Consider the following 24,360-nt stretch of genomic DNA (forward strand, 5'->3'; position numbering starts at 1 on the left):
GCTGCTAGGCAGAAGCGAGGGCATCACCCACAAACCGTTTACCGGCCAACAGCCACAGCTCCCCAGTATCCTCCCAGTACCTTGAAGGAAGCCTCAGTAACTCTCAGACCCACACTTTTCCCAGCCAGTGCCTCCAGTATCTCCCAGTATCCTCCTAGTCCTTCCCAGTGCTCTCACCAGGACACAGCACCTCCGGCATGCGCTGACTTGAGCACCAGGCAGCTGTATCATGGCCACACACCGCCGGGAGCCTCATCCTGTGGTCCCCTGCTGGACAGGTGAACATACAGGGGGCCAGGTGGTACGCTTGGAGCTGCCCTAGTGCCCCCACCAGCCAGCCAGCTCCCACCCCCCACAAATAACACAGTAACCTGTGACCTGACAGTCACAGAAAAGCCACCAGCCCACAAACACTAAAACAGCTGTCAGCTACAGCCAGGCCCTTATACCCTCTGCTGCAGCTGCATGGAGGACCGCACAGGACACCCACCACATCCCTGACATCTGCTGTGCCCAGCACAGACACCGTGACAGGGCCCAGCTAGCACACAGACCCCACGCGCTGCACTGACCAGCTAGAACAGAGTGAAAAATCCCCTTTCCCATTCCTGGTACTTGTCACCTGCTTCCCACACGGTATTGAGAACAAGGGCCAGCAGCTCTCGCAGCCTGCGCTCACAGAGTGTACGACCGGGAAAGAAACATGCCTGAACCCCCTACTTGTCTTCTGGACCTGAGGAAAGGGCCTCTGGGCCAGAAGCCTTGTCTGCCATTTCTCCCACCTGCACTCTCGGTCCAATACAGCATCCAAACACAACAGATCCTTGCCTCATGCATTCCCTGGACCATCAGAACTGCACTTATCTGACCCAACTTCTGCTTCAATCCAGTCCACAAACAGCTGCAGCAGACACAACTCAACACAACTGATTCTTCTTCTTGCTACTTTACTCTGGCATCACTTCCTTCTTCCCCAGACAAGAGCAAGGCCTGTGAGCTTGTCTGCCAAGCCTCTGAAATACACAGTTGGTCCAGCATAAGCCATCACCAAAGACCTGGCTTCACATACATGTCTTGGCCATCCTGCCCAGAGCTACACTCCAAGCCTGCTACCACACAGAAGTACGCCTAAGCAATGGGACACTGGCATGGAGGCGAGAAGTGCAAGAGCTCACCACAAATACATTATGTTAGGAACCTGCCCATCATTGCAGGACCAGATAAACAGCCCTGATGCAGCTTCAAGTGACTAAGGGCTGAGGCAAGAGCTCCAAGCACATCTGGTTCCAGGCAGCAAAGGGTGAAGGAGATTCCCCAGCAGACACGGTGGTTCTCAAACCACAGGCTCCAGCTGCTCTGTCAGGGTGTGGAGCCCAGGGCCAAAGTCTCTGGGAAAGCCCCTGGCTGGGACCCAGCCTCAGTCCCCTGAGAGTGCAGGAAGTGTGGGAGAAGCTGTAGCACCCATGTTACCTCCTGCCACCCTGGGAGCCAGGACTCCAGCAGTCTCAGAGCTGAGGGGCAGGGGCCAGGATGCAGAGCCCCATTTCTGAGAAGGATGCAGGATATGTCCTGGAGGTTTGCAATCACTGCTTCTGCCTGACAAGAGGAAAGAGGCGGGTGGAGGGAAAGGGGTATGATGGGATCCAGGGAGGAAAAGATCAGCAGGAAGCTACTCAATGGAGAGGGTAGAGGCATGAGGCAGGGGGACAGGCATCCTGGGCAGCTGTGGGAAGGGCTCCAGGCAATGGGGGCAGCAGCACTGCAAATCCCAGGCCCAGGCCTCCCAATGAAATCCCAGGGAGGCTCTAGAGCCTTGGGGTCTTTGCAGGTGAGATTCAAATGATTATTAACCTGTCTCTTTTCCCAGACACCTGGTCCCAAGTGCAGCTGCTAGAGCTGGGCGAGGCCATGAGGAAGCCTGGAGACTCTGCACCTCTCCTGCAAAGCCTCTGGACTTGCATTCAGCAGCTCCCACATGCACTGGGTCCCCCACGTTCCTGTGGAGGGGCTGGAGTGGGTGGCTCCTATGAGCAACCTTGCACCTACCATACACTGCAGCAGGTTTGTGCCTGGGGGGGTCACCATCTCCAAAGGCAATGCCCAGATCCTGCTACAGTGACAGATGAGGCATGTGAGCCCTGAGGACAGTCTCGTATTGTTGTGCCAGAAACGTGGTGAAGCAAGTCCTACTGTTGCTAAAGCAAAACCCTTGAGCTGCAGACCCCTTTTCTCCCAGGTCCCACAAGCAGCACTGGCTTGGGGACCGGGGTGGAGAGACAGCACTGTTAGCAGGGCACCAGAATGGACAGCAAGATTTAACTCTGTCATCACCTGCAAGGATTCCCTCTGCTATCCTCCTTGTGCTGCTGATTTCAGGGAAATGCTGGATTTCTCCTTCTCCCCATTATGAGGGCCCAAGCTGTTAATTAGGCCCAGGCAGAACCACCCCTCCTCACTCCCTACAAGGGTTCAGGGACTGGGGGAGGCAGCAGTGACTGGGACATATGTCAGGGTTGATGCAGACTGATCCCTGATTTTCCCAGATCTCTGCTACCAGCTCCAGCTCAACAGAGCCCAGACCAGGGATGGTGCAGCCTGCAGAGGCCCTTACCTTGACCTGTGCAGTCAACAGTGACTCCAAGACAACTTATTACTTCACTCCCTTAGTGACCACAGACTATGCTGCATCTCTCCAAAGCAGAGTGACCCTCTCTGGAGCCTCCTCCAAAACCAGCTTTCGTTGCAGTCCCGACAGCCAGACAGGGCAGTTGTACCATGGTACCAAACAGAGCTGGGATGGCACAAAAAGGGGAATCTCCTTTTAAAAAGACTCAGGGCCCTTTGGCATTCATTTCTACATGAGAATCAACCCAAAATCTGACCCAGCCCTTCCCAGGCCCTGACCCTCAACATCCTGCCTGCCCCTTCAGTGCTGCCCAGCTCCTACTCCAGGGACAGTCACCCTGAGCTCATGCACCCCCATGCCCATGTCTTCCTGCTTACATGGCACAAACTCTGAGCTCAGGCCCCATCACCCCCACTGTCCTGGGAAAGGGCTGAGAGTCCCCCCAGTGCTAGTTCTCAAGAGCCTGCAGAAAGCCTCACAAACCCAGAGTCAGACAGGGCTCAGCACCCTCCCCAGCTCTCATTGCCCCAGGGGCAGAACAAAACCCACAGGGACTAGACAGTGGGGAAGGGAGGGGAGAACCTGCAAAGTGAGGCCCCAGCCTCAGGCCCAGGGGTATCTAGATCCTGTGGGACATTTCACTCCAGAGCTTCACATCTGAGACCTCAACCTGGGACAGGGAGCAGAGACAGCTCTCACCTCAACTTCCCTTCCCAGCAGCAGGTCAATAGTCTGCCAGATGCAGCCAACAGCTTCCCTGCAGTCTGCTGGAGCAGCTGAGGCTGATGTATCTGATTGCAACAGGCAGCAACTGATTAGGGCCCTCCTTAACCCCCCCACCCCAAGGCTACTACCCTTTGGCTTGTCCTTCCCTACGCCAACCTGGCTCCTGATGCTGCCTCCAGGAGCTGGGCTTCACTCCTGGCTCTGGGCTCCCCTCCTGCAGCACCAGGACTGCCCTGCCCCCTTCTCCTCCTGCCCTCGTCCCACTGCTCGTCTTGATCAGCAGATTCAGAACAAGAGCTAGTGCTCTGCTTTGGCCTGTGGCTGCTCCTGCTTGGCCTAAATAAAAGGTACCTGAAACCCCATGGCCTGTCTCTTCTTGCCACAGACATGTTGGCAGCACCTGCAAACATTCTCCCGGCATGGGGACTGTCACAACTCCATGCTGAGGCAGTAGGAAAAATCCTGAGGATGAGTCATGGTCATATGCATGATTCCCGTCACCTTCTCAGGACCCATCAAGGGGCTCAGGGTCCTATGTAGGGTTTAGCACTTCCTTGTGAGGTGGAAGCAGGCACCATCCTACTACCCGTCATCACTAGGGACTAGACACCACAGCTTTGTCCACACACATGCATTTCACAATCACTGTGGGCACTGCTGTGCCCGCCCCACATCCCAGGGCTGATCCCCTGGGTAAATTTCCCTCTGGGTACAGGGACGTGCACCAGGCCTTGGCACCTACAGACTCCTGAGCCTGAAGGGGCTGGCAGCAGCTCGCAGACTCCTCTGCACCCTCTGTGCAGACAAGGAGTTCCCCTGTCTCTGCCACGCTGACTCCCACGTTCCCCCGTCCCAACGCTGGTTCCAGGCTCCAGGGCGCTCAACCCACTGGGAAGGAATCATCCTATTGAGTGTGCGGGCCGTGCCCCAATCCCACCTTTGTCCCCATGTGCAGCGGTGATTCTGATCTCATTTCCGTCTCCATGTGCGAGCCGGGGGTGAGCCGGGCCCATCTTCGTTGCACACGGGCTGTGGCCGGCAGCCCGGGCACGTGGGGCTGGAGAGAACCGTGGGGCGGTTTAGCGCACGTGAGTTAGAATTAGTTACGGAGGCGTAATGGTTGATTGAAAAGATTGTTTACTTACACCCAAAGATGGTATTGGTGTAGGCTGGACAGGTTTCCAGGCACAGCTCCCACTTGAATCCTCGTTAGAGGATTACGACAAACTCAGTTGCTCCCGCGGAGTTACTGAAGCTCTGTGGGTTTTGTTATTCGGTTCCCAGGTCCCCGGAGCTGTTAAGACTCTGTGAGTTCAAAAATTGGTCTCGGTCCGGTTTCTATTCCCCGGAGTTACTGAAGCTCCGTGGGTTCAGTTCGGTTCCCTCAACCACGGAGTTGTTAAGGCTCCGCGGGTCCGGAGTTACAGGAAAGGGATATGTCTAGGATTGCGCTCGGTGACAGGGAGAGGCGAGAAGCGAAAGCTCTGTAGGCTCGGTTCTATTGCCTCTATTGCCTGCTTAGGGGAGGTGCGTTGGGTCTGCGAGGGTCTGCAGCGCTTGGAGATCTTCACACAGAATCTCTCTCATCCTCCCTCCTCCAACTTGGGCGGAAACTACCCAAGCCTTTTGTACGGCTAGCAAGCCAATCGCTAGCCGCCATGTGTGCCTACATTAGGAATGGGCCAATAATGTGGCGCGAATCCTAATACAAATGGCAGGAACTTCTTTACAGCGTGTATCACTATGATGCAAAAGAGATGCACACTGCAAAGAAGCTATAATCTGGCGGGAAATCCCCCATTGCACCAGAGTTCTCTCTTGCAGCAGAGAACTCTACCGTGCAAAGAAAGTGACAAATTGGCGGGAAAATAATTTAGTGGTGCCAAAGCGCGCACACAAACAAAAAAATCACACCTTTGGGTTGTGACATCCCCCCTTGCTGAGAGCATAGCTAAATTATGCCATACTCTTTCAAGCAATCTAGAAATTTGTCGTGATCATCAAACAAGTAAACAAGCCATCAAACAAATACACAAACATAAAATTTGCTGTCCTGTGATCAAGTTACATAACAATTAAGAAATAATAATCAACATAAACACATAATCTGATTTATAACAAAATTGCACAATCAGGGCTTCAGTGGGCGTTGTGGCGAGGTCACACGTCTCCTCACTCTCCTCAGTGATGTCATCTCTCTTAAAGCTCCTCCTTGCCATATGCTCTGAATCCCGGATCTGTAAACAGAAAACTCTCAAAACAGATTAATGACCCAATTTAACAAACTTAAACCATTTTTTAAACGATTCCTATGGCTTAATTAGATGAAATCGTCGAAGAGTCATCATCTGGTTCTTCCAAATACCGGAAACCTAACTCATAAGCTAGCTGCCATTGGCCCGCGTCCCCTAAAATCCGAAGCTGCCACTTGTTAAGTCCAGAACGCTTTAGGAGAAATCCAAACATGTATCGCTCCTCTAGGGTTCTTGGTAGCAGTGGTGGAAGATCGGATCCACGTCGTCTGGTGCCTTGAGGTCTGGTCAGGTGTTGACAGTCCCGATCAAAAGACAATCCTGGCTCCATCAGGATACGAGTCTTGGCAATTGACAAAGAAAATTACTCTCTAATCATGTTTAAATTCCGTAGCCATAAGATCTAGCCATGAAATTATAGCTTCTTCAGATTCCATCTCAGATTCTTTATACCATTGTTGTAGATCTGTCCAAGCACAAATACGACTGATGGCAGTATCTTGTGTATCAGTTGCTTGGTTGACTGTGGCTGTAGGGCAAGTTGCTTTCTTGGGAGTTGATGTTGTTAAAGGCTGAACTGCTGCCGCGGGGGTTACTGCTGCTGTCGTTGCTTCAGGCAGGAGGGGCGGATGCACTCATCCGCTTGACTCTGTCCTTCATCGGCAGGAAGGCGTGGTCGGCCGAGATGCCGCTGCGTCGCTAGGTGGGGTTGCCGGCAACGATGCTGCGTCGATGGGTGGAGTCACTGACCGAACTCTTGCAGGTTCATTAGAAGCTCCACCCTTCTTTTCCGGTTCTTCCACGCGGTCTCCCTCTTGCTCGGCGCCATCTTGGACTAGCGTTTCAGGCTCCTTTTTCTCAGCCGCTTCTTTGACCGATCGGATCGCCATATGCAGCTGGGTTTTCAAACTTAAATTCTTTTGCATTAGATTCATTATAGTACGAATAGTTGCACTACCTTCTCCCCGCTTGTCGTACCACAAGGCCAGTCTTTCATCCGCGGGACATTCCTCCGTCTCCAGATCTTCGCAGAGCTTGGATGGAAGCTCGCGACCCCATAATCTAGCCATTACCATAGCCGGGGGGAACCGGCCGATGGGCTCCGGTTCTTCACTCTCCCGAGCATATCGTAGGCATCGGGCACACTCCCGGGTGAAAGTCGGGTTCGTTTCGCCCGCCGGGTTGGGTTTGGCGAGAGACACAGTATCGAGGGGCCTAAACAGGACCTGCTCATCTCTCATTATACACCCGAACACCGCAGGGAGCAAGTACACTTCCCTTTCTCTCGGGGCTCTGTCTTCGGAGATTCCCTCTTCTCCCTTTAGCGACAGACGGCCGCTTACAAATCTTTCACCCGTTCCGCCCACCTGGTGGTAAGCGATATGTATCTCTAATTCTTCAAAGTTTTTCACTTGGTGTTGGTTATCACGCCAAGGGCAGTTTCTAACCAATTCTAACTCTAGCGTATTCTCTCTCAATCCCGTCTGGGCTGCTACATACGCATTCTCTCCCGATCCCATCTGGGTTGCTACATATGCATTCTCTCCTGATCCCATCCTCGTCGCTATGTGCAGGCCGCACCCCGATCCCACCTTTGTCACCATGTGTGGTGGCGATTCTGATCTCATTTCCATCGCCATGTGCGAGCCAGGGGCGAGCCGGGCCCGTCTTCGTTGCACACAGGCTGTGGCCGGCAGCCCGGGCATGCGGGGCTGGAGAGAAACGCGGGGCAGTTTAGCGCATGCGAGTGAGAATTATTTAAGGAGGCGTAATGGTTGATTGAAAAGATTGTTTACTTACACCTAAAGATGGTATTGGTGTAGGCTGGACAGGTTTCCGGGCACAGCTCCCACTTGAATCCCCGTTGGAGGATTACAAGAAACTCAGTTGCTCCCGCAGAGTTACTGAAGCTCCGTGGGTTTTGTTATTCGGTTCCCAGGCCCCCGGAGCTGTTAAGACTCCATGGGTTCGAAAATTGGGCTCGGTCTGGTTTCTATTCCCTGGAGTTACTGAAGCTCCGTGGGTTCGGTTTGGTTCCCTCAACCACGGAGTTGTTAAGGCTCTGCGGGTCCGGAGTTACAGGAAAGGGATATATCTAGGATTGCGCTCGGTGACACCGATGCCAAAGCACACACACAAATAAAAAATCACACCTTTGGGTTGTGACATTGAGCACAGCCCCACACTCACCATTGCATTTTTTACCCTCCTTTGCATGTCATGTACAAACCAGAGACACAATCTGAGCAAAGGAGCCCTCACACCTGCAGCCAACAGAGCCAGCTCTCCTGGCCTCCCAGCCACTGCTGCCACAAACAGGGCAGGGAGATGGGATGCAGCTTTGTGCCTCATGCTTCTTCAGGGCAGGTGCTGCCCACTCCTCCTGCCATAGCAGCAGCCTCTGCTAATGTGCCAAGCCTAGGGAGAGTGCCAGGTAAGGCCTAGTCTCTATGAGGCTCTGGGGAGGGGGAATGGGACCATCCCTTCTCTTGCCTCCATTCCAGGCCTGGCCCAGTGCTTAGGCCCTGATGACATTGCTGAGTGAGGGGCATATCACCATGTGCCTAGAAAAACTAACCCTCAACACAACACACACACACACACACACACACACACACACACACACACACACACGGAAGGGGACTCGACTTTGCAGATGCTAGCGTGGTGGGGCAAAGGAAGGTCATTGCACTTTGGATTCACCTGGTATTCATTGCAGCAGCTCTGGAAGGTATTTTCTCCCCCTCAGGAAATTTGGTGAGACTGACACACCTGATTTCACTCACCACAACACACTCCTGGCTAGAAGTCACTCTCCATGCAGGTGCCTGGTCAGAGGGGCAGCCGACGTAGTCTGGAGGGGCTGCAAGGAAGCCTGGAGACTTCCTGCACCTCCCCTGCACAGGCTCTGGATTTGACTTTAGCCAATAAGGGATGTACTGGGTCCACACAGCTCCTGGGAAGGGCTGGAATGGGTCACACTTTTATGTCTTAGGAAAGCAGTAAAGAATACAACACAGACTCTGTGAAAGGGAGATTCACCATCTCCTCAAACAACTCCAAACACTCCAAGAGCAGTGAGTAGCCTGACCACACTCCACGCACAGATCAGGGGATGGGGGACACACGTACCCCAATTCATCCCCTGGAGATAGGCAGAGTGGTGGGAGCTGATTCCCCCTTCCTGGCCCCAGACAAACCATAGCTCTGTCCTGCACCCCACCCTAGCTGCTCAGCACCTGCCCCTGCCCCTGACTGAGCACGAGCCCCACTCCCTCCGTCGCCTTGGAGGCCTCTTATCTGTCCCACCCTTGCCCCTTCTTCCGCAGACTTACCAGCCAGACTCTGCTCTTGAAGCTGCCAGGCCACACTGCTGGTTATGTGTGCGCACATGGCATTTCTTGGTGACATTACTGGCCACACCAGCCAAAAAAGCAAATTGCCGATAAGGTCAATTTTCATTTAATGGTGCCAGTACGATATGGATGATGTATTGATTCACTTCTAGCAGATGCTCCCTTCTTCCTCCTATTTCATCCCCAAAACTCAGAGCTGATGAACCAGAATGACCCAGGACACCTGGAGCAGGACACAGGAAGCTCAGGTCCTGCTGAGCAGAACTGGGGTAATTTGGTCTAGAAGGTGCAGCCCAAGGGGTTGAAACTGGTGGAGAAGCCTCAGTTTACCTCATGAGATGACTCTCAAACCCAGATCTTCCTTTCTCCACCACTGTCCCATGTCAGCAAGCAGGCCCAGGTGTGCTGGAAGCACTGCTGTGAGAGAGTGAGGACCCTGCCACAGACCTAACAGGGTCTGTGAGCCACCCTGTGACACCGTCAATACCCTCAGAGACTGGATTCTGTGGAGGCAACATTGCACCTTCGTGGGAAGTATGGCCCACTCACGCCTGTCAAGGGCTGCCATCACCAGGAAGCCTGGTTTTCCCTGATAAAAATAAAAAATAAAAAAAATCACAAAATCTCTGATAAAAACACCCAAATCTGTGATTAAAATTAAAGGCCCCCCACAGCCCACCAGGCCCTGCTGGTGCCCTTCTCTCCCCTGCACAGCCTCCCCGAGCCCTGCTGGTGTCCCTCACCCCCCATCCACTGCTCCCTGTCCCCCTAGCCTTGCTGGAGGGGCCCCCAGCTGCCAGGGCTATGGGGCCAGGGATCTGGGTCCACAGCTCCCTACCCCCAGCAGGAAGTGGTGGCTGCTGCCGCAGAGCAGAAGCCCAGCTCTACCCACTGCTGCCTGCCTGCTATGTGCTTGGCGGGGGGTGGGGGTGGCTCCCCACCACTGTGCGCACTCCCTGGGGAGCAGGGGGGACCCTTGCTCTCAGATCTATCTGTGGGACAGAGGCAGGGTGGGCTGTAGGGCCAAACAGATATCTCCTAGCTGCTGTGAGCTCTGTGCTTCTCTGGCAATGCATCCCTTGGGCAAGGGACACAAACCTGAGCAGCCACCCCTGCTGTTGCCACGCAGTCAGGGGACGTGGCAGCAAAGCAGCATGGAGTTCAAAGTCAAGAAGCATTCTTGTGCTGCTCCACTCTTCCCTGCAGCGCTGGGCTGCACGCACCATGCTGTGCAGGTGCTGAAGGAGGGCAGCAGGGTGGAAGCCCGAGCCTGTAGCGGGCAGCCCATGCCCGCCCCTGCCCCGCACACAAATGTGGGGAGCACGTCCCCCTGGTTCCCCAGGCATACATGCCCCTCCCCCCCACCCCTTGTATGAGCCTCCCATGGCCCTGTCCCAATCCTTGCTGGGGCTCTGCAGCCATGCATTGTGGCCCCGGGTCCCAAGCACTGCCCAGCTGGGCAGCATCCCCAGCTCTGCCCTACTCCCTCCCTCTGGGGTTATCAGTCCCCCCCTCAACCTCTTACCTGCAAGAGATGCTCTCCAGGCTTCCTGGCACCTGTGTCCATATAGATACACATGGTGCCTCCTGCCTGACAGCCCTCCTCCTGCTCCCGACAACCCTTGGCAGGATAGACCTCTGCCAGGCAGTAGAGACCTCTTTGCAAAACTGCAAAATCCATGGGTTTCTCAGCTCAAATGAGAAATACACATTTCCCTTTGGTAACAAGGGAAATCCACATTTTACTCTGTTTTTCTGTGGGAAATGGAAAAGCCGGATCCGAACCCAGACTGCCAATGATATAGTCCTGGTCTCCTACCCCAACTCAGACTGCCCTCTTCTCCCAGGCACTGAACTCTCTATGAATTAGGGACTGGATCTCACACTAACATGGTCGCAGCCAGGCCAGTAGCCCACATGTGAACCTGAGCAATGCCTCTCATCTCTCAGCCTCCCCCACCCACCCCAGCCTTGCCTGAGGGCCAGAGACCCACTGACTGCCTCGAGGTCCCCTGCAGTCTCGGCACGAGTGGCACCAGTCAATGCTGTGGCCAGTGGCAAGGGCTGTCATTCAAACTCCCTAACAACCCACAGGGAACGCTGACATGTCCCTGTCTGGGGAGACACTGGCTGTGCAAACAGCTGACCCACCACACATAGGGACAGCGCTCCAGTGCTGACCTCCCAGCATAGGGTGCCCCAGGAAGGAACATGGCCTGACTCAAGGAGAGGGAGAGCGGAAGGTCTCCAAGGCCTTGGGCTGTTTCCCTTTCAAGCCTGGTGGTATCCAGGTCTCCTGGTGCTGCTAGTGCAGGAAAGAAGAGGCAGCCTCCCTCCTTCTCTCTATTGCTCCCGCTCTCCGTCTTCCACACGCTTCTGTTCCTTAAAATTCAAGGAAGGGCACCTCTGCCCCCAGGGACAGCCTCAAGGGCCTAGTGCATTTGCAGGGGAGGACACTGAGACCGAGGAGATGCCTGGTGTTAATGCAGGAAAGAGCATGTAGGGCCTGGCAGCCTGGGTGGAAGGCACCTGGTTACACAGTCACCCAATTCTGATTTGGCTTCAGATGGGGATAGCCATTCCCAAACCAGGCAGCTGAGGCAAAGATGGGAAGAGGTGGCTGTATAAGTCCAGATCAGCAGGTGCATTTCATCCTAGGGTCTAACCCTGGCAGTGGCTCCTTTGCTACACAAAGCCCCTTGGGACCTGCAGGGCATAGGTTGCTGCAAGGCTAAAGAAGCCCCACTGTTCCCCAATAGGAAACAAGGGGTAGAGGACACAACAACCACAAGAAGCCACATGAGACAGAAATAAAGGGAGAGGGAGGGGGAGCCATCAACCAAAAGCACCTGGTTCAGGGCACTGGTAACCAGCTTACAAGTCAGCAAGGATTTAAGGGAAATCTAATGTCTTCTGCCATCCAGATTCCCCATCAGCTTCTGCATGAAAACCCCTGGAGTAGGCTGTGGGGATATGGGATATAGCGGCATCTGATACGGAGCCATTCAGCCGGGACAATCCAGCACATCCACACACTCCCAACGCTGCCTCTAGAGATGAGAAGGCAGGAGAGAGGCCACTTCCCTATCACTGCTCTGCCAGCCTCACTTCCCTAGGACTGCCCTGGCAGTGACCATAAGAGGAAAACCTGCTGGGGTTGCTCATGCTCTGACCCCCTCCACAGGGGAAACTGAGGCAGCCTGTGCACTTGCCCTGCAAGGGAACAAGCTGTATCCACCAATGGGGGTGCAAAGGCTTTCTGATCCCCAGACAGCCCTGCCCAGACCTGAGACTTTCCAGAGACAGTGGAAGACTCCCTGGCATTGCTGGAGGAAACAACATATCCCATTGTAAGGGGCTGTTCTGGGGCCAACTGTCAAATCCCCCAACCACACCTGGAAGTGGGCACCTGCACCCAGAGACATGACAGATGTGAGAAACAACTGGAAAAAAAAACCAACACAGCGCTCTTCCTCTGTTGAGGTAAACATGGTGGAAATGCCTTCTGCTGAGTCTGCAATGAGACCTTCAAGGCCCCGCCCACACCGCGCCGGAGAGCTGGCTTGAAGGGCCACGGGGTGCACAATGCTGAACTTCTCATGTTAAAATGCCCCGGGGATTGACTGATTGATTGATTGATTGATTGATTCTTTCATTCATTCATTTTAAAGGGCAGATTCCTTCCCTCCCAGGTGTCTAGGATGGGTTGTTTGAATGTTAGAAATTCAGCTCATCTTTGCCCTGCGAGAACATACTGATATTTGGGAGGGACAAGGGTGGAGAACCACCGCTGACTGGATGGGAGTGAAACCAGATCGCTGTGGGGAGTTCAGGGCCCCCAGGGCTGTAGTATCCGAGTGCCGGCATTACTCAGGCCAGGGAGCTTTCTGCATCCAGCCCTGTTCTTGTGATTGAGCTAGGAAATATTTTCTAGGAAGAGACAGAAGTTGTTTCAGATACCGTCTCCCCTGCATCAGGTAGCAGGTCACAGGGAGGTGACCTCAGTCATTCCTCTCCAACACTCTGCAGTATGGGTCCATTTTGCAGAGGTCCTTTCCCACGCAGCTGGTCAGCCCGCCACTTCTGATGCCCTGTCGCCACACAGTCTGGTGCAGTATTCCTAGTGGGAAATGCAACGCACAACCAGACTGACTGGGTGCATTTCCAAGGGGCTGGCCAGGGAGTCCTCTCCCCCCCCCCCCCCCCCCCGGTGTACCTCTAAGTGTCATCAGCTTGCTCTGATGACATCAACCACACTGACAACGGGACTCTGCTCCAGCTCGTGCATCACCAACAGGAACATCCAAGCGAGCTTCCCTTACTGCGCTGCCTTGCAATGCCATGACCGGGGAATAACAGAGGGCGGGATTACAACCTGCTCAGTGGAAACCATCTTGCCCTTCAGACTATTCCCCCCCATCCCACCCCAGCACATCCTTGCTGACAACCTCCAACCCTTGTCCTCTCCGTGCCCAGGGCCTGGACCTTGGACACTGCTTCTAACTGTTTGTTGAAGGGCAATGCACCGAGATAGTAGGACTAGTGCTAGAAACCCTCCTTGCACATGTCAAAAGGTAGCCAGCCATGTTGCAGCCCTAACCTCGCCAGGTGACCTCATGTGGGTCTATGGTGATGGGCTCTGCCTTTGCCATACTGGGGTATTTCTCATGCTTCAGAGCATTGGCTGCTCAATGGGGCAGGATGTTGTGTTTCCCCTGGAGAGGCAGAGCAACCCAAACACAGGCCAAGGTTCACAGAGGATCTCGAGGCGTGAGACTGCAACCCAGGAATTGAAGGCAAAGGATGCAAACAGGTTGGCGTGGCAGGATCTTCTGAGCTTTGAATTTACCTGGGTCAGCCATCAAAAGGATTCACTTCTGTCTTACTCTTCACCTAAATCTTGAGCTGACAGAGGGACCGATTGACTCACTTCAGAGGGGCAATTATGACCCCATTGCTGCATTGGACTGAGCTTCTTGAGAGAGATGTTGTTTGAAGATTCCCCTTGCGGTGATCAGCTCATCAATGACAGGGCATCAGTGAGGTGGTGGGATGGACTGTCTAGAAGAGTTGTGGGCTCTCATTCATTGGAGGTATTCAAGAAAATGAAGGATAAGCCTCATCAGGGATGACTAGGAATAGCTCTGCCTTTGCCATACTGGGGTATTTCTCATGCTTCAGAGCATTCCTGGCTGCCACAATGGTAAGGAAGGGATTCTCCCTGGTTGTCAGACTGGTACAGGCTGTGGGGGTTTGCCTTTCATTGTAGTGCTGGGGCTTGCTCATCACCTCCTCTTCCTGCTTCCAGGCGCCGCTGAGATTTGTTGACCACAGTTGCAGCCTGCAGGAAGTTTGAGCAGGGGAAGGGGTGCTTAACGCACCTTCTTGGCCTCAGTCCTCACCGGGGTTTGCCTGGGGAAGAGGCAGTCCTCCCCCCTGTAGACTGGGCTGCATCCCCAATGGGGTTTGCCTGCCCCCGGGCAGCCAGCTATCAAAACTCCCAAAGCATCACCTGCATCAGCATCCCTGTGCTGCCCTGCTTCTCTCCCCCTTGACCCAGCACAGCAAGGAGCAGAGGAGCCCTGGGCCCCAAGCCCCAATCCCTACCCAGTGGGGCAGGAACCCCAGCCCTACCCAGATCCCTCCTTATAGTGGCCTCAGTCCCCCTCTTTTTCCCTCCCGCCCTTACCTGTTGCAGCTAGTCTGCAGGCTGCCTGGGGCCACATGCATGTCCATGCTCGTGGCCAGCCTGCAGGCAAAATCCATGGGGTGCTCTTGTAAAACAAGAAATGCATGTTTGTCTCTGGTTAAAGATAACATCCAGGGTCAACTTCGTCCTTTCATCAAAATGGAAAACTGGGGTTTCTGGTAATGACAATACATCAGAGCAGGCTGGAGGCATGTCTATAGGTGCCCCAAGTGACCAAGTGGCAGACACAGAAGTTCGGGGCACAGCCTCTGAATTCAAATTACCTGGATCTTAAATGCTGGAGGCTGGAGATAAGAGAGAAATAGTGGGGAAAAAATCCCTGGTCATGCACTGGTCACCGTGCCTTTCAGCAGCCACTCCCTGGGCACGTCTGCATGAAAAGCTCTGTCGCAGTAGCAATGAGCTATGGCAACATAGCGTGGGGGGCACTAACCATGATGCTACTGTGCAGGAGCTCATAGGTGGCTCCTGGTGGCCCTGAGCTCCCAAGAAGAGGCAGGGGTCAGGGACACCAGCAGGTCCACAGTCCTGGGTGTTTGCTCCCTGCAGGCAGCTGTGCCACACTGCTTTTCTGCTTAGAGAGCTTGAGCTCCACCCCCGGCACCATAGCTAAAGACTCAGACAACTGCTCCCTGTAGTGGTGCTCACAAGGACTGGTCAGCACCTCTGATTTCATGGGTCTTCTGATGACCCAGTGATTGCAGTTGGAGAAGGAGGCCCTCTCCAAATGGCATTATCTGCTGGCTTTAATCCCCCACCCTTGCTAGGCGGCACCTCCACGTTGTCTCAAGGAGTACTCTGGCTCTTTGTGGCAAGACCCGCTGGTTGGGCTGGCTCCTGACCTCTGTCTCCAACTCCCCTCCGGTGGCACAGCCACCCGCTTGGGAGCGCACCTTAACTCCAGAATAATGCATCCCGAAAGGAGATTCCTGACTACACAAGAATAAAGTTGCAAACACTCTCAAACTACAATAAACAGCTTCCACCAGACCCCAGTTTTTCTAACTCTATATTTTTCCTAAAACAAATTTAACATTGCGGAATAATCTTGGGTGCAATTTTCCGAAATTTCCTGGGGTGCGGTAGGCAACATGACAGGAGCAAGCGGACTCTGGCCAGAGCATTTGGTATGCTGTTAAACAAGGAAGACTGTTTTTTTGGCCCGCTGGCACCAGCTGCTGTGGAGAAAAGAGAGCAGTCACTTAATATAGAAGACTAAAGCAAGGGTGTCTGCAAAGGTCATTTAGTCCAATGCCCTTCCTCAAGAAAAAAGCCTCTCCTGCGGAAAGGATTTGATTTTGGATGGGGAAATACCTTGGGATTTCCAACCGACTCCAGTAATCACTCAGCCCTGGTGCTTAGCCACAAAAGAGTCTTCAAGCAGAGTGAACAAGCCGTGTGTGCTAGGAAGGTGTGTGTTAGGATGGGGCACTGATCACCAGCGTGACTGGATCCAAGCTCTGCAGACTTTCATGGTGAAGGTCAGGTGCTAACTATCTCTTTCCTGCAGTGCTGCATGGGAGATGGGAGGTAGGGCAGAAATGATGGTCTCTGGGAAGTCAATGAATGCAGATTCAGGAGGCCTCAAGTCGCTCCCTGGCCTCGCTACAGACTTCCTGCATGACCTTGAGCGCATCACCTGATTTAGGCAGTGTGGCTTTCCCATGCATACCTGTGTCGACCCCCATATCATCTGGTACGGCAGGTCCAGCATCTTCAGATGGTGTCTTGAACTGTTCCATGGAAAGAGGGGAAAAAAGAAAAGTCAGGCCAGGTCTTGTTTGATCTGCGCTCCTCAGGATTTCTCTTGCTTACTCCTGCTGCGCTCGCTAGCCCCTCCTGAAAATGCTTGGGAGCTCTACCGCTGCCTTTGCTGCCCAACCTCTGTTCCCTACCAGAAGAGCTCCGCTAGCTCCTCTCTGCACCTTTCTATGTGTCTCCAGGGTGGCGGGGCTTGCAACGCCGGGGTCAGGAAATATTGCTCGACCCCCACAATTAATTCTTGGATGTGGCACCTGAGCAATGAAGTGTGGCACTTGGCATTGCTGTGAGCAGCACTAAGGGAACAGACCCTTAGTCTGGGGATGTTTGTGCAGGGAACTGCCAGACAGAAGGAAAACCGTGGGGAAGGTGTGACGAGCTTCCCTTTCAAACACGACTCCCTTTGCCAGAAAAAGTCTGTTCTGGACAAATCCCCCCACATGGGTAGCATAACTATCCTCTAGACTACTGTATTTGGAGACGGTCTTTCACCAGCCAAATGATCACTGAGCTGAAAGGAATGAAAGAAGTGATAGACAATTGTAGAGACATTAAGGGAAATAAATGAAATCCTAAACAAAAATGCAAATTGCATACATTCAAGTGATGTCTGTGCTTCCAGTGATGCTGATAGTCCTCCAACAGCCACACTAAAAAACGAAAGGAAAGAGTCATTTGGATTTAGAGACAAGCAGGAGTAAAGGGCCGTAACATTAGCATTTCAATAGTATTTTTCATCTTTGTTTCTTGTTCTCCACACTGACAACGTGCTCAGCACAAAGACGTGCTTTAGAAACAGGAGGCGAGGGCACTGTCCTGCTGAAATACTACATGGCTGGGGACGTACAGGCTGGAAAGCTGCCTGGGACTCTGCCACTGCTCTGCTGGGTGGCCTTGGGTGACACACTTCATCTCACAGGTCTCGTAGGCCCAGTCCAATGTACTGTTCACCTGTGAAACCGCACTGCTTCCCCCTAATGCGGTTTGGGACTGTAATTCTCAGTGGTGGAATAGGATCGCCCTTTGAACTTAGCTTCACATTTGGTGGCTGAAACGACTACATAACACCTGGGTTTCTTCTTTGCATTGGGAACCAGGATAAAACCTTGGACCATCTCATATCCCCACTTACCTCCCTGTTTGGCTGCCAAAGGAGCAAGCTTGGAGAGGAGAGATGGGGAGAGCTCTAAGCAAAGCCTGAATTATGACCTAGTGGTTAGAGCATGGTGCTGGGAAAAGTCGAAGCAGGTTCAAGCTGTTTCTGGGTCAGCAGGGCTTCAGACCCATGTCTGCTGCTTCCTGGGCAGGGTGGCATGCCAGTTAACACCCTTCTGGTAAGCAGGGGCAGACCGCCCTCAGGCTTGCTCCCTGTCCTAGCTGTATCGCAGTCAGAAGTGGAGAAACCCCAGGTGTGGCCTGCCTGTCAGCCCAGTGCTGCCCTAGGGACAGCGCTGCTAGGGATGCCCATGTGTGCTGGGACAGATGCACCCAGGAAGGTCTCCCCTCCTGCAGCAGGAAACATTCACTTCTTCAAACTAAATAGTTGGAAGCAGCCGGTGAAAATACTGGAGGGGCCAAGACCAGGCCCCCAGCCTCACAGAGGATTTTCTCCCAGTGGAGTCTGGATGTATAGCTGAAGTAGCTGGGAGAGATGCCCTTGCTCTAATGCCCCTCTGCTGAACACGTCCTCCCACCAGCTGTGGCTGTGGAGCATGATCTGGGCATGGGGAGGAAGCGCACAGATGGTGGCAGAGTAAATGAGCCGTGTAGGAAGTGCAGAGTCCCTGACACCGTCTGGTCCCACTGTGTTGCAGCAGTGAAACACTCTGGTTACAAGCAAGCAGAAAGCGGGGCAGAGCCCTGCGCACTGTCATACCAAACCCAGTCTAACGCAGGGACCGCTCTGTCCAGAGACCCCAGATGATCCCCCTCCACCACAGCTCCAACTCTCGCTGCACTGCCAGAAAAAGTTACCTTGATGGTTCAGTGTCCATGAATGAACCCAACGGGCTCCACAAATGCACAGAGGATTTGACTGGAGTGGTCTCCTCGATCTGCTGCAGCTCTTTTTCCTCCTCCCACTGCTGCTCTGATTCAAGGTCATCTTCCACCCTCTCTTCTCCTTCCTCATCCTCAGTGTAGTGAGCTGCCAGTTGTGCGAGGAGGTCCACCTTGGGCAGAAGAGCTCTCAGCGTGGCTAACTCCTCTGTCCCTGTTGAGGTCTTGTCTGCACTTGTTCCCGGGATTGCCTCTTCATCGCGCCATGACTTAGACTCTGCACTAATAGACTCATGGGAAAGAGCCTCGTCGGCAAGCCTGTCTGGGCCTGTTGTGCTTTGACTCAGTTGGTCGCTCACCACCCGTAGAAGGGGGTGATTGGAGAGTTCCTCAATTATGACGGTAACCACGTCTTGTGGAAGATGTGCATCAAAACCTGTTACGTCCTTGTACAGGTCTTGCTCAGATCCAGATTGTTGTGGCATAATCAGGTAGTACTTTAGACCTCCAGGAATAAGTGCTTCTTCCTGCTCTGGACATCACGGTGGCTCTTCCTCTGTAGCCGGCACAAGGCTGATTTGATGTCTGGGCAGGCCTTCTTCCATAGCCTGGTTCAGGTTCTCAGCAAGTGTGCTCACTTCAGCCCTTGATAAACGTCTCTGGTGCTGTGAGTTTCTGCCAGCAGTTGCATCCTTCAGCAACGAAGTCTTTTCTGCATCCATCTCTGCAATGGGAAAGAGGGATGAAAATATGGACAGGTTTCCTGCTAGCTTTTTGATGATAAGAGGAACTATTTTACTCAGGTCTGATGGTACGGTGTTTGGGTTCTCCAGAGGCTCAGAAACATCTCTGGGTGTATCTCCAACAATATTGTCTGCTTCGGCACGGTGGCGAAGTGGTGATTCCCCAGAAAGAGAGCTCTGCAGTGGACTCCCAGAAACCTCTTGGAAGACCAAGTCACAAAGAGCTTCAGAAAGAACCAGGCACCCATTTCTTAAGCAGTTCTGCATGCTGACTTGAGACTGAAACTGTGCTAAAAGCTTGTTGTAAACCGAATCAGCAGTGGTTTGAATCACAGCATCCTCTCTGGCATGTGGATGGTCAGTGTGCTGGCTACAAGAGTCATCATCTTCAGAGATTTTTGCCATCACTTGTCTGATTACCTTCAGGGGAAGCAAGTCAAATCCTGCAAGCTCCGTTTTCTTTTCTTTCGGGGAAGATGTGCTGGCAACGGCAGGGAGAATATCAGAGAAAAGACTGCTGATTATATCTTCCAAATATCTGAGCCAGACCTCCGGAGTAGATGGTGTGGGAATTTGGCATTGGGAGGTGGTTTTGGTAGCATCCTCAAAAAATTCTCATCCATTTTCCCAGGCTCTAGAGGTTTGTACCGAGCTGGAGGGGGTGCTTTTGCTAATTGTTGGTGATCAGTAATTTCTCTCCTTCGCAAAACACTTAACCCCTCTGCTGACACACTCCTGTTGCTTTTCCTGTTTTCAACAGCTGTGACTTTAGGAGCACTTTCATGCCGAAGGTCAGACAAACTGGAGTGAATAATTTGGGCCGTCAAGGTATCTATGTCAGGGAAGAGACCCTGATCCTCCTAAGGCTGCCGGGCTGTTGCTGACATCTGGACAGCTTACTTAACACCGAATCGACCAGCTCTGTACTGAAACGTGAAGGATCGCTTCCACGGATCGCGCTGTCCTGAGCAAGGAAGTTTTGGGAAGGGACACGTTTGTTCATGAGGTCATCTTATGTTTTGTGGAACAAGGCGTCGGCACAGATACCGGCAGGTGAGTGCCAGGGCTGAGGCTTAATGGTGTATCTTGGCAGTGGTGCTTCCTCTTCAGGGAATATTTTCCTGCACGATGACAAGCAGGGCTTTCTCAGAAGCTGTTTGCCGAGCTGGGGTAGAGTCGTGCTGGACCAGACTGCCCTTGGCATGATGAGTACCTCCTGGGGGGATGGAGAAGGTTTGAGCCCCAGAGCTCCTGCACGGTAACACACCTTTCTGATGCCCCCTGAGTGGGGGTTTGCAAGCTCGGGGACCTGCACCTGTCATGACATTTGCCCTTCCCTTTGGACCTGTTCCCCCGAACTGAGTGCTTGTTCCTGGGCATTGATCGGTGAGAATAACTTTCTAAGCATGCCTGTTTTAGGGCGATCTTGTGCAACATCAGAAGAAATATCTTCCCTAATGAGATGGGTTTCTAATTGGCCATCTTTTTGTGTCAGTTTGTATTGAAAGTACCTTTGGCCATGGGGAAATCGCTCAGCTTGGAAAGTCTGCCTGGGATGCTCAAGCTGAGCAGCGCTGCACACACTCTCCCTGCGCAAACGGGAGAGATGATTAGCCGGACGAGGAGGTACTGCTGCCGGTTCAGGATTAGGAAGATTGTCTTCCCAGACCTCTGTGCCAAGAGTTGGAGACAGGCCAGGTGCGTGTTGAGAAAAAAATTGAGGTTAATTTTCCTCTACTCCCTTTCTTCCCACATCCTGGTGAGCTGCCGGGTGTTATCTTTCTGCCTGTGCAGACACACTTTTTGGCACTGGCCTCCTTGTCTCTCCTATCTCTCTCAGTTATTTTTCTCTCTCCATATTCCATTATGGCTGGATAGAGGATATCTGTTACCTCATCCACAAACCATGTCATTATATTTGTAACTGCATCGGCCATTTCTTTGGTCTTGTTTTTCTGTAGCAGGAACAAATGAGAAAGGGCAATAAAGTGATAATTAATTCCTTCATTCTCCCTTCTGCACAGGACAAAAGCGTTCTCCTGGGTGCAATTCAAACTTTTAGGATAAATAATAATAGCTCCCCATGAAAAATGACCTCAATTCATAGATGCTTGGGTAGGAAGGGACCTCACCCAATCACTGAGTCCGACCCCCTGCCCATGCAGCAAAGAGCGCTGGGGTCTGTGTGGGATATAAATCTAACAGAATAAATATAGGAAATAAAGAAAGAGCCAGTTCACAAAAGATCAGTGAAGGACCAACTAGGGTCAGCATTGCTTCTCTCCGAGCTTCTTTCTGAAAGGCCAACGTGAAGACCATGGAAGAAAACGCTGACCATCTTGAAGGCCAGCCAGGAGTTTTGTCACTGATTTCAGCGGGGCCAGGGTTCCCCCACAGGAGCCAAGGGATGACTTAATTTTCACCTACACCCCCTCCTCCAAGAAAGCACTTATCAGCTAGCTCGCTTCTCCTTATGGAAAAAGTATCAATTAATTTGCAGATGTTTAATCCATCTCCTACCAAAACTCAAAGGCTGTGCTCTGCCTGGGCAGTGCCGCCCCCTGCTCTTCCTCGCAATGAGGCATCTAAACACTGTCTGCTGTGCAGCTTTTATGTTTTTCAAGGACGGTGCAGGCTTATGTTAATGAGCACCCTCGCTCCAGTGAAGGAGAAATATAGTTTTGCCCCCATTTTTCATTTAGCAGCTTTGACCCAGTTCCACTATATACTATTCTGTGGCCACTGGGCTGTAGTGCCTTTGGTAGTTTGGTCACGCCGTTGTTTCCCGTGGTGTTAAGTAAAAGGTATCTGTCACACAACCCATCCCAACACCGCACATCTTGTAGCATTATATGCTGCTCATTTGTTTCTGAAAAGAGCATGGAAGATTGTGGAGAACGATGCCTTTTGGGTGGGCGAGTCCTGCACAACAATACATGTCATGGCAGGTGCAGGTCATCTTCCAGTTCTGACATCTCCCCATGCCCTGACTTCTGACCTGGGAGGAGGATCTTTTCTTGTTTGTGCCTTTATTAGCAATTGCCACAAATCTAGGCTGCTGTTTACCTGACATGAAAAGCAGTAAAGTCTAGGACAGTCCGAACTGTTGAGTGTAAACTGCTTGCAGGTCTGGGAATTTGTGTCGCAGGCTCTGCTATAAAAGCCCAATTCTGGGTGTGAGTAAGGGTAGAAGCTTGGCCTTACTGAATTAAATGAGAGTTTGGACAGTGACTTTGGTGTTGCCAGAGTTTTGCCTGAGGTACATAACCATTTTACTGGAAAGACAGTGAAAAGACAGATGCAACAGTGGAGACAATACCGGGAGATCAGGACCTTGGAGCATTGTAGCACTCTGCTCATCAAATTTAAAAACCACCAGGGCCCAGTCGGCTCTGCGTTGGACCCTGATCCTGCAAACATTGACGCACCATGCTAAGAAGCAAGCATGGAGCAGTCCTGTTGAGCTCCCCGGGATCACAGACATGCTTGAAATAAGGCACATGCATCTTGTTAGATTGGGGCTGCAGTCATCAACTTCTCTGTGACCATCTAGATAGAATTGCCAGCAGACCCATAGGCTACTATTGACTCTAGCCATTTACCGCTTGCTTTGTTAAGGTATATATGATATCTACACATATATATGTAAATTGTACTGTGGCTTTGTTTCTACAGTCCTGAGCTCATTAACCCTGAGGAAGGGTTGGGGACCAAAAAGAGACAGGGGCCCAACTGCACCACTTGGCCCAAACCCGAGAGCTTCTGGGGTGGCACCTGTGGGGCAGGAGGGATGGGCAGATAAGACGTGTGGCCCTGCAACTAGAAATAGGAATCAGATTCTCCCTCACCTGTATCAGCTTCAGCCAGGGAGAAGTGCCACCACAAAGGTGTGTTCAGGACTGAACCTCTGGCCTGGGGCTCTGGAACTGGTTGTGCAGGCTGATGTCAGCCCTCTATGAGGTCACTGCCCCTCTGGCCCAATGGCTGATCTCCTACCTACTCATGACTGTGAGCTCATGGTTTGCCCCACCCAGCTGGACTCATCCCTTGCCCGTAGCAGCCCCTTCATCATCTAGTCCAGCATATCCCGTATCCCAATCCCTGATAGTGCCCAGTGCCCGAGGCTGGAGAGACCAGGACAGGACAACCCCGTCCTGCGCAAGGTGGAGGCTAGCCTGGCCAGCTCTGCCAAATCCGTGTAGTGTGTGCAAGATGTCCAGTAGTGTGTGAGACAAAACCATGAGTGTTTAACTCAAGCACTAGCCCCCCTGCCCCATGAAGCACATGTGTAGAATGGCTTCAAGAGCCATTCTGATGCACGTGGTGCTATGGGAGTTATAATTAGTGTCCCATGATGAAAAATGGCAGTGGGGGTGCTTTAACTACAGCTCATTGAAAGAGCTTTAGTTAAAGCACCCCGGCCACCATTTTTCAGTGTAGGGACAAGGATACATATGATGCTGGAGTCTGCTGGAGCATGGTATTTTTGAAGCCCTGGCAGACTCAAGTCTGTTCCCACATGCCTTGCTGCATGTCTATAGGCATCCCAAGTGACAAAAAAAGTGGAAGACATGGGATGATCCTTTCCAAAACCAATATGCCCATCTTTGTTTCATGACTTTGCTTTACTTAAGTTTCTTTTATAATTAATTGATGAAATTATTGTCTTCATACTATAGTCTACAACCTATTTACAAAAAATGAAGGTGGTTGGTTAATTCTGTAGCTTTGTACATACAATGACACCTGGCTTGAGTCATTTTGTGTTAAAACTGTTGAAGCGGGGAAGTAATGTTTCCTGCATGAATTTTACTGACTGTGCCACCTAAAAGAAATGCCTTGAATTGCAAGATGAGGAACTGAAGACTTTTGTTTACCAGATGGTGTAATCCATTATTTGGATATAGAAAATATCCAGATACTAGAAGGTGGGATGAACTGCAGACACTTTGGAGGATAGGAGTAGAATTCAGATGTATGTGGATAGACTGGGAAGCAGAGGAAGAAAGAACAAGAAGTCCAAGGAAATAAATGCAAGTTACTGCACATAGGGGAGAATAACAAAAACACAGGTTCAAATTGAGTTATAAATGGCTGGGTAGTATGATTCTTGAAAAGCATCTACGGGGTCTGGTGGATCACAAACTCAACATGAACCAGCAATTTGATGTAGCTACCGAAACATTAA

General features: G+C 52.2%; 1 protein-coding gene across 1 annotated transcript; it reads right to left on the reverse strand.

The window, feature by feature from the left end:
• Positions 1-16,846: 16,846 nt before the first annotated feature.
• On the reverse strand, positions 16,847-20,311 carry LOC109283057 (uncharacterized). The gene is made up of 2 exons (XM_019487058.2): positions 18,406-20,311; positions 16,847-17,081 (listed from the first exon to the last, which is right to left on the reverse strand). Exons 1-2 carry the CDS (start codon positions 18,912-18,914, stop codon positions 16,892-16,894), a joined length of 699 nt encoding a protein of 232 aa, XP_019342603.1. The 5' UTR covers positions 18,915-20,311; the 3' UTR covers positions 16,847-16,891.
• Positions 20,312-24,360: the final 4,049 nt, after the last annotated feature.

This window comes from Alligator mississippiensis, chromosome 11, assembly GCF_030867095.1.
Source record: "Alligator mississippiensis isolate rAllMis1 chromosome 11, rAllMis1, whole genome shotgun sequence".
NCBI lineage: Eukaryota > Metazoa > Chordata > Crocodylia > Alligatoridae > Alligator > Alligator mississippiensis.

Bases quoted from the DNA above. Each gene is read 5' to 3' on its own strand.
- LOC109283057 (XM_019487058.2), bottom strand. From the start codon at position 18,914: ATGCCACAACAATCTGGATCTGAGCAAGACCTGTACAAGGACGTAACA. The intron at 17,082-18,405 runs GTAACTTTTTCT...TTCGTTTTTTAG, and splicing joins ATGGACACTGAACCATCAAG to TGTGGCTGTTGGAGGACTAT.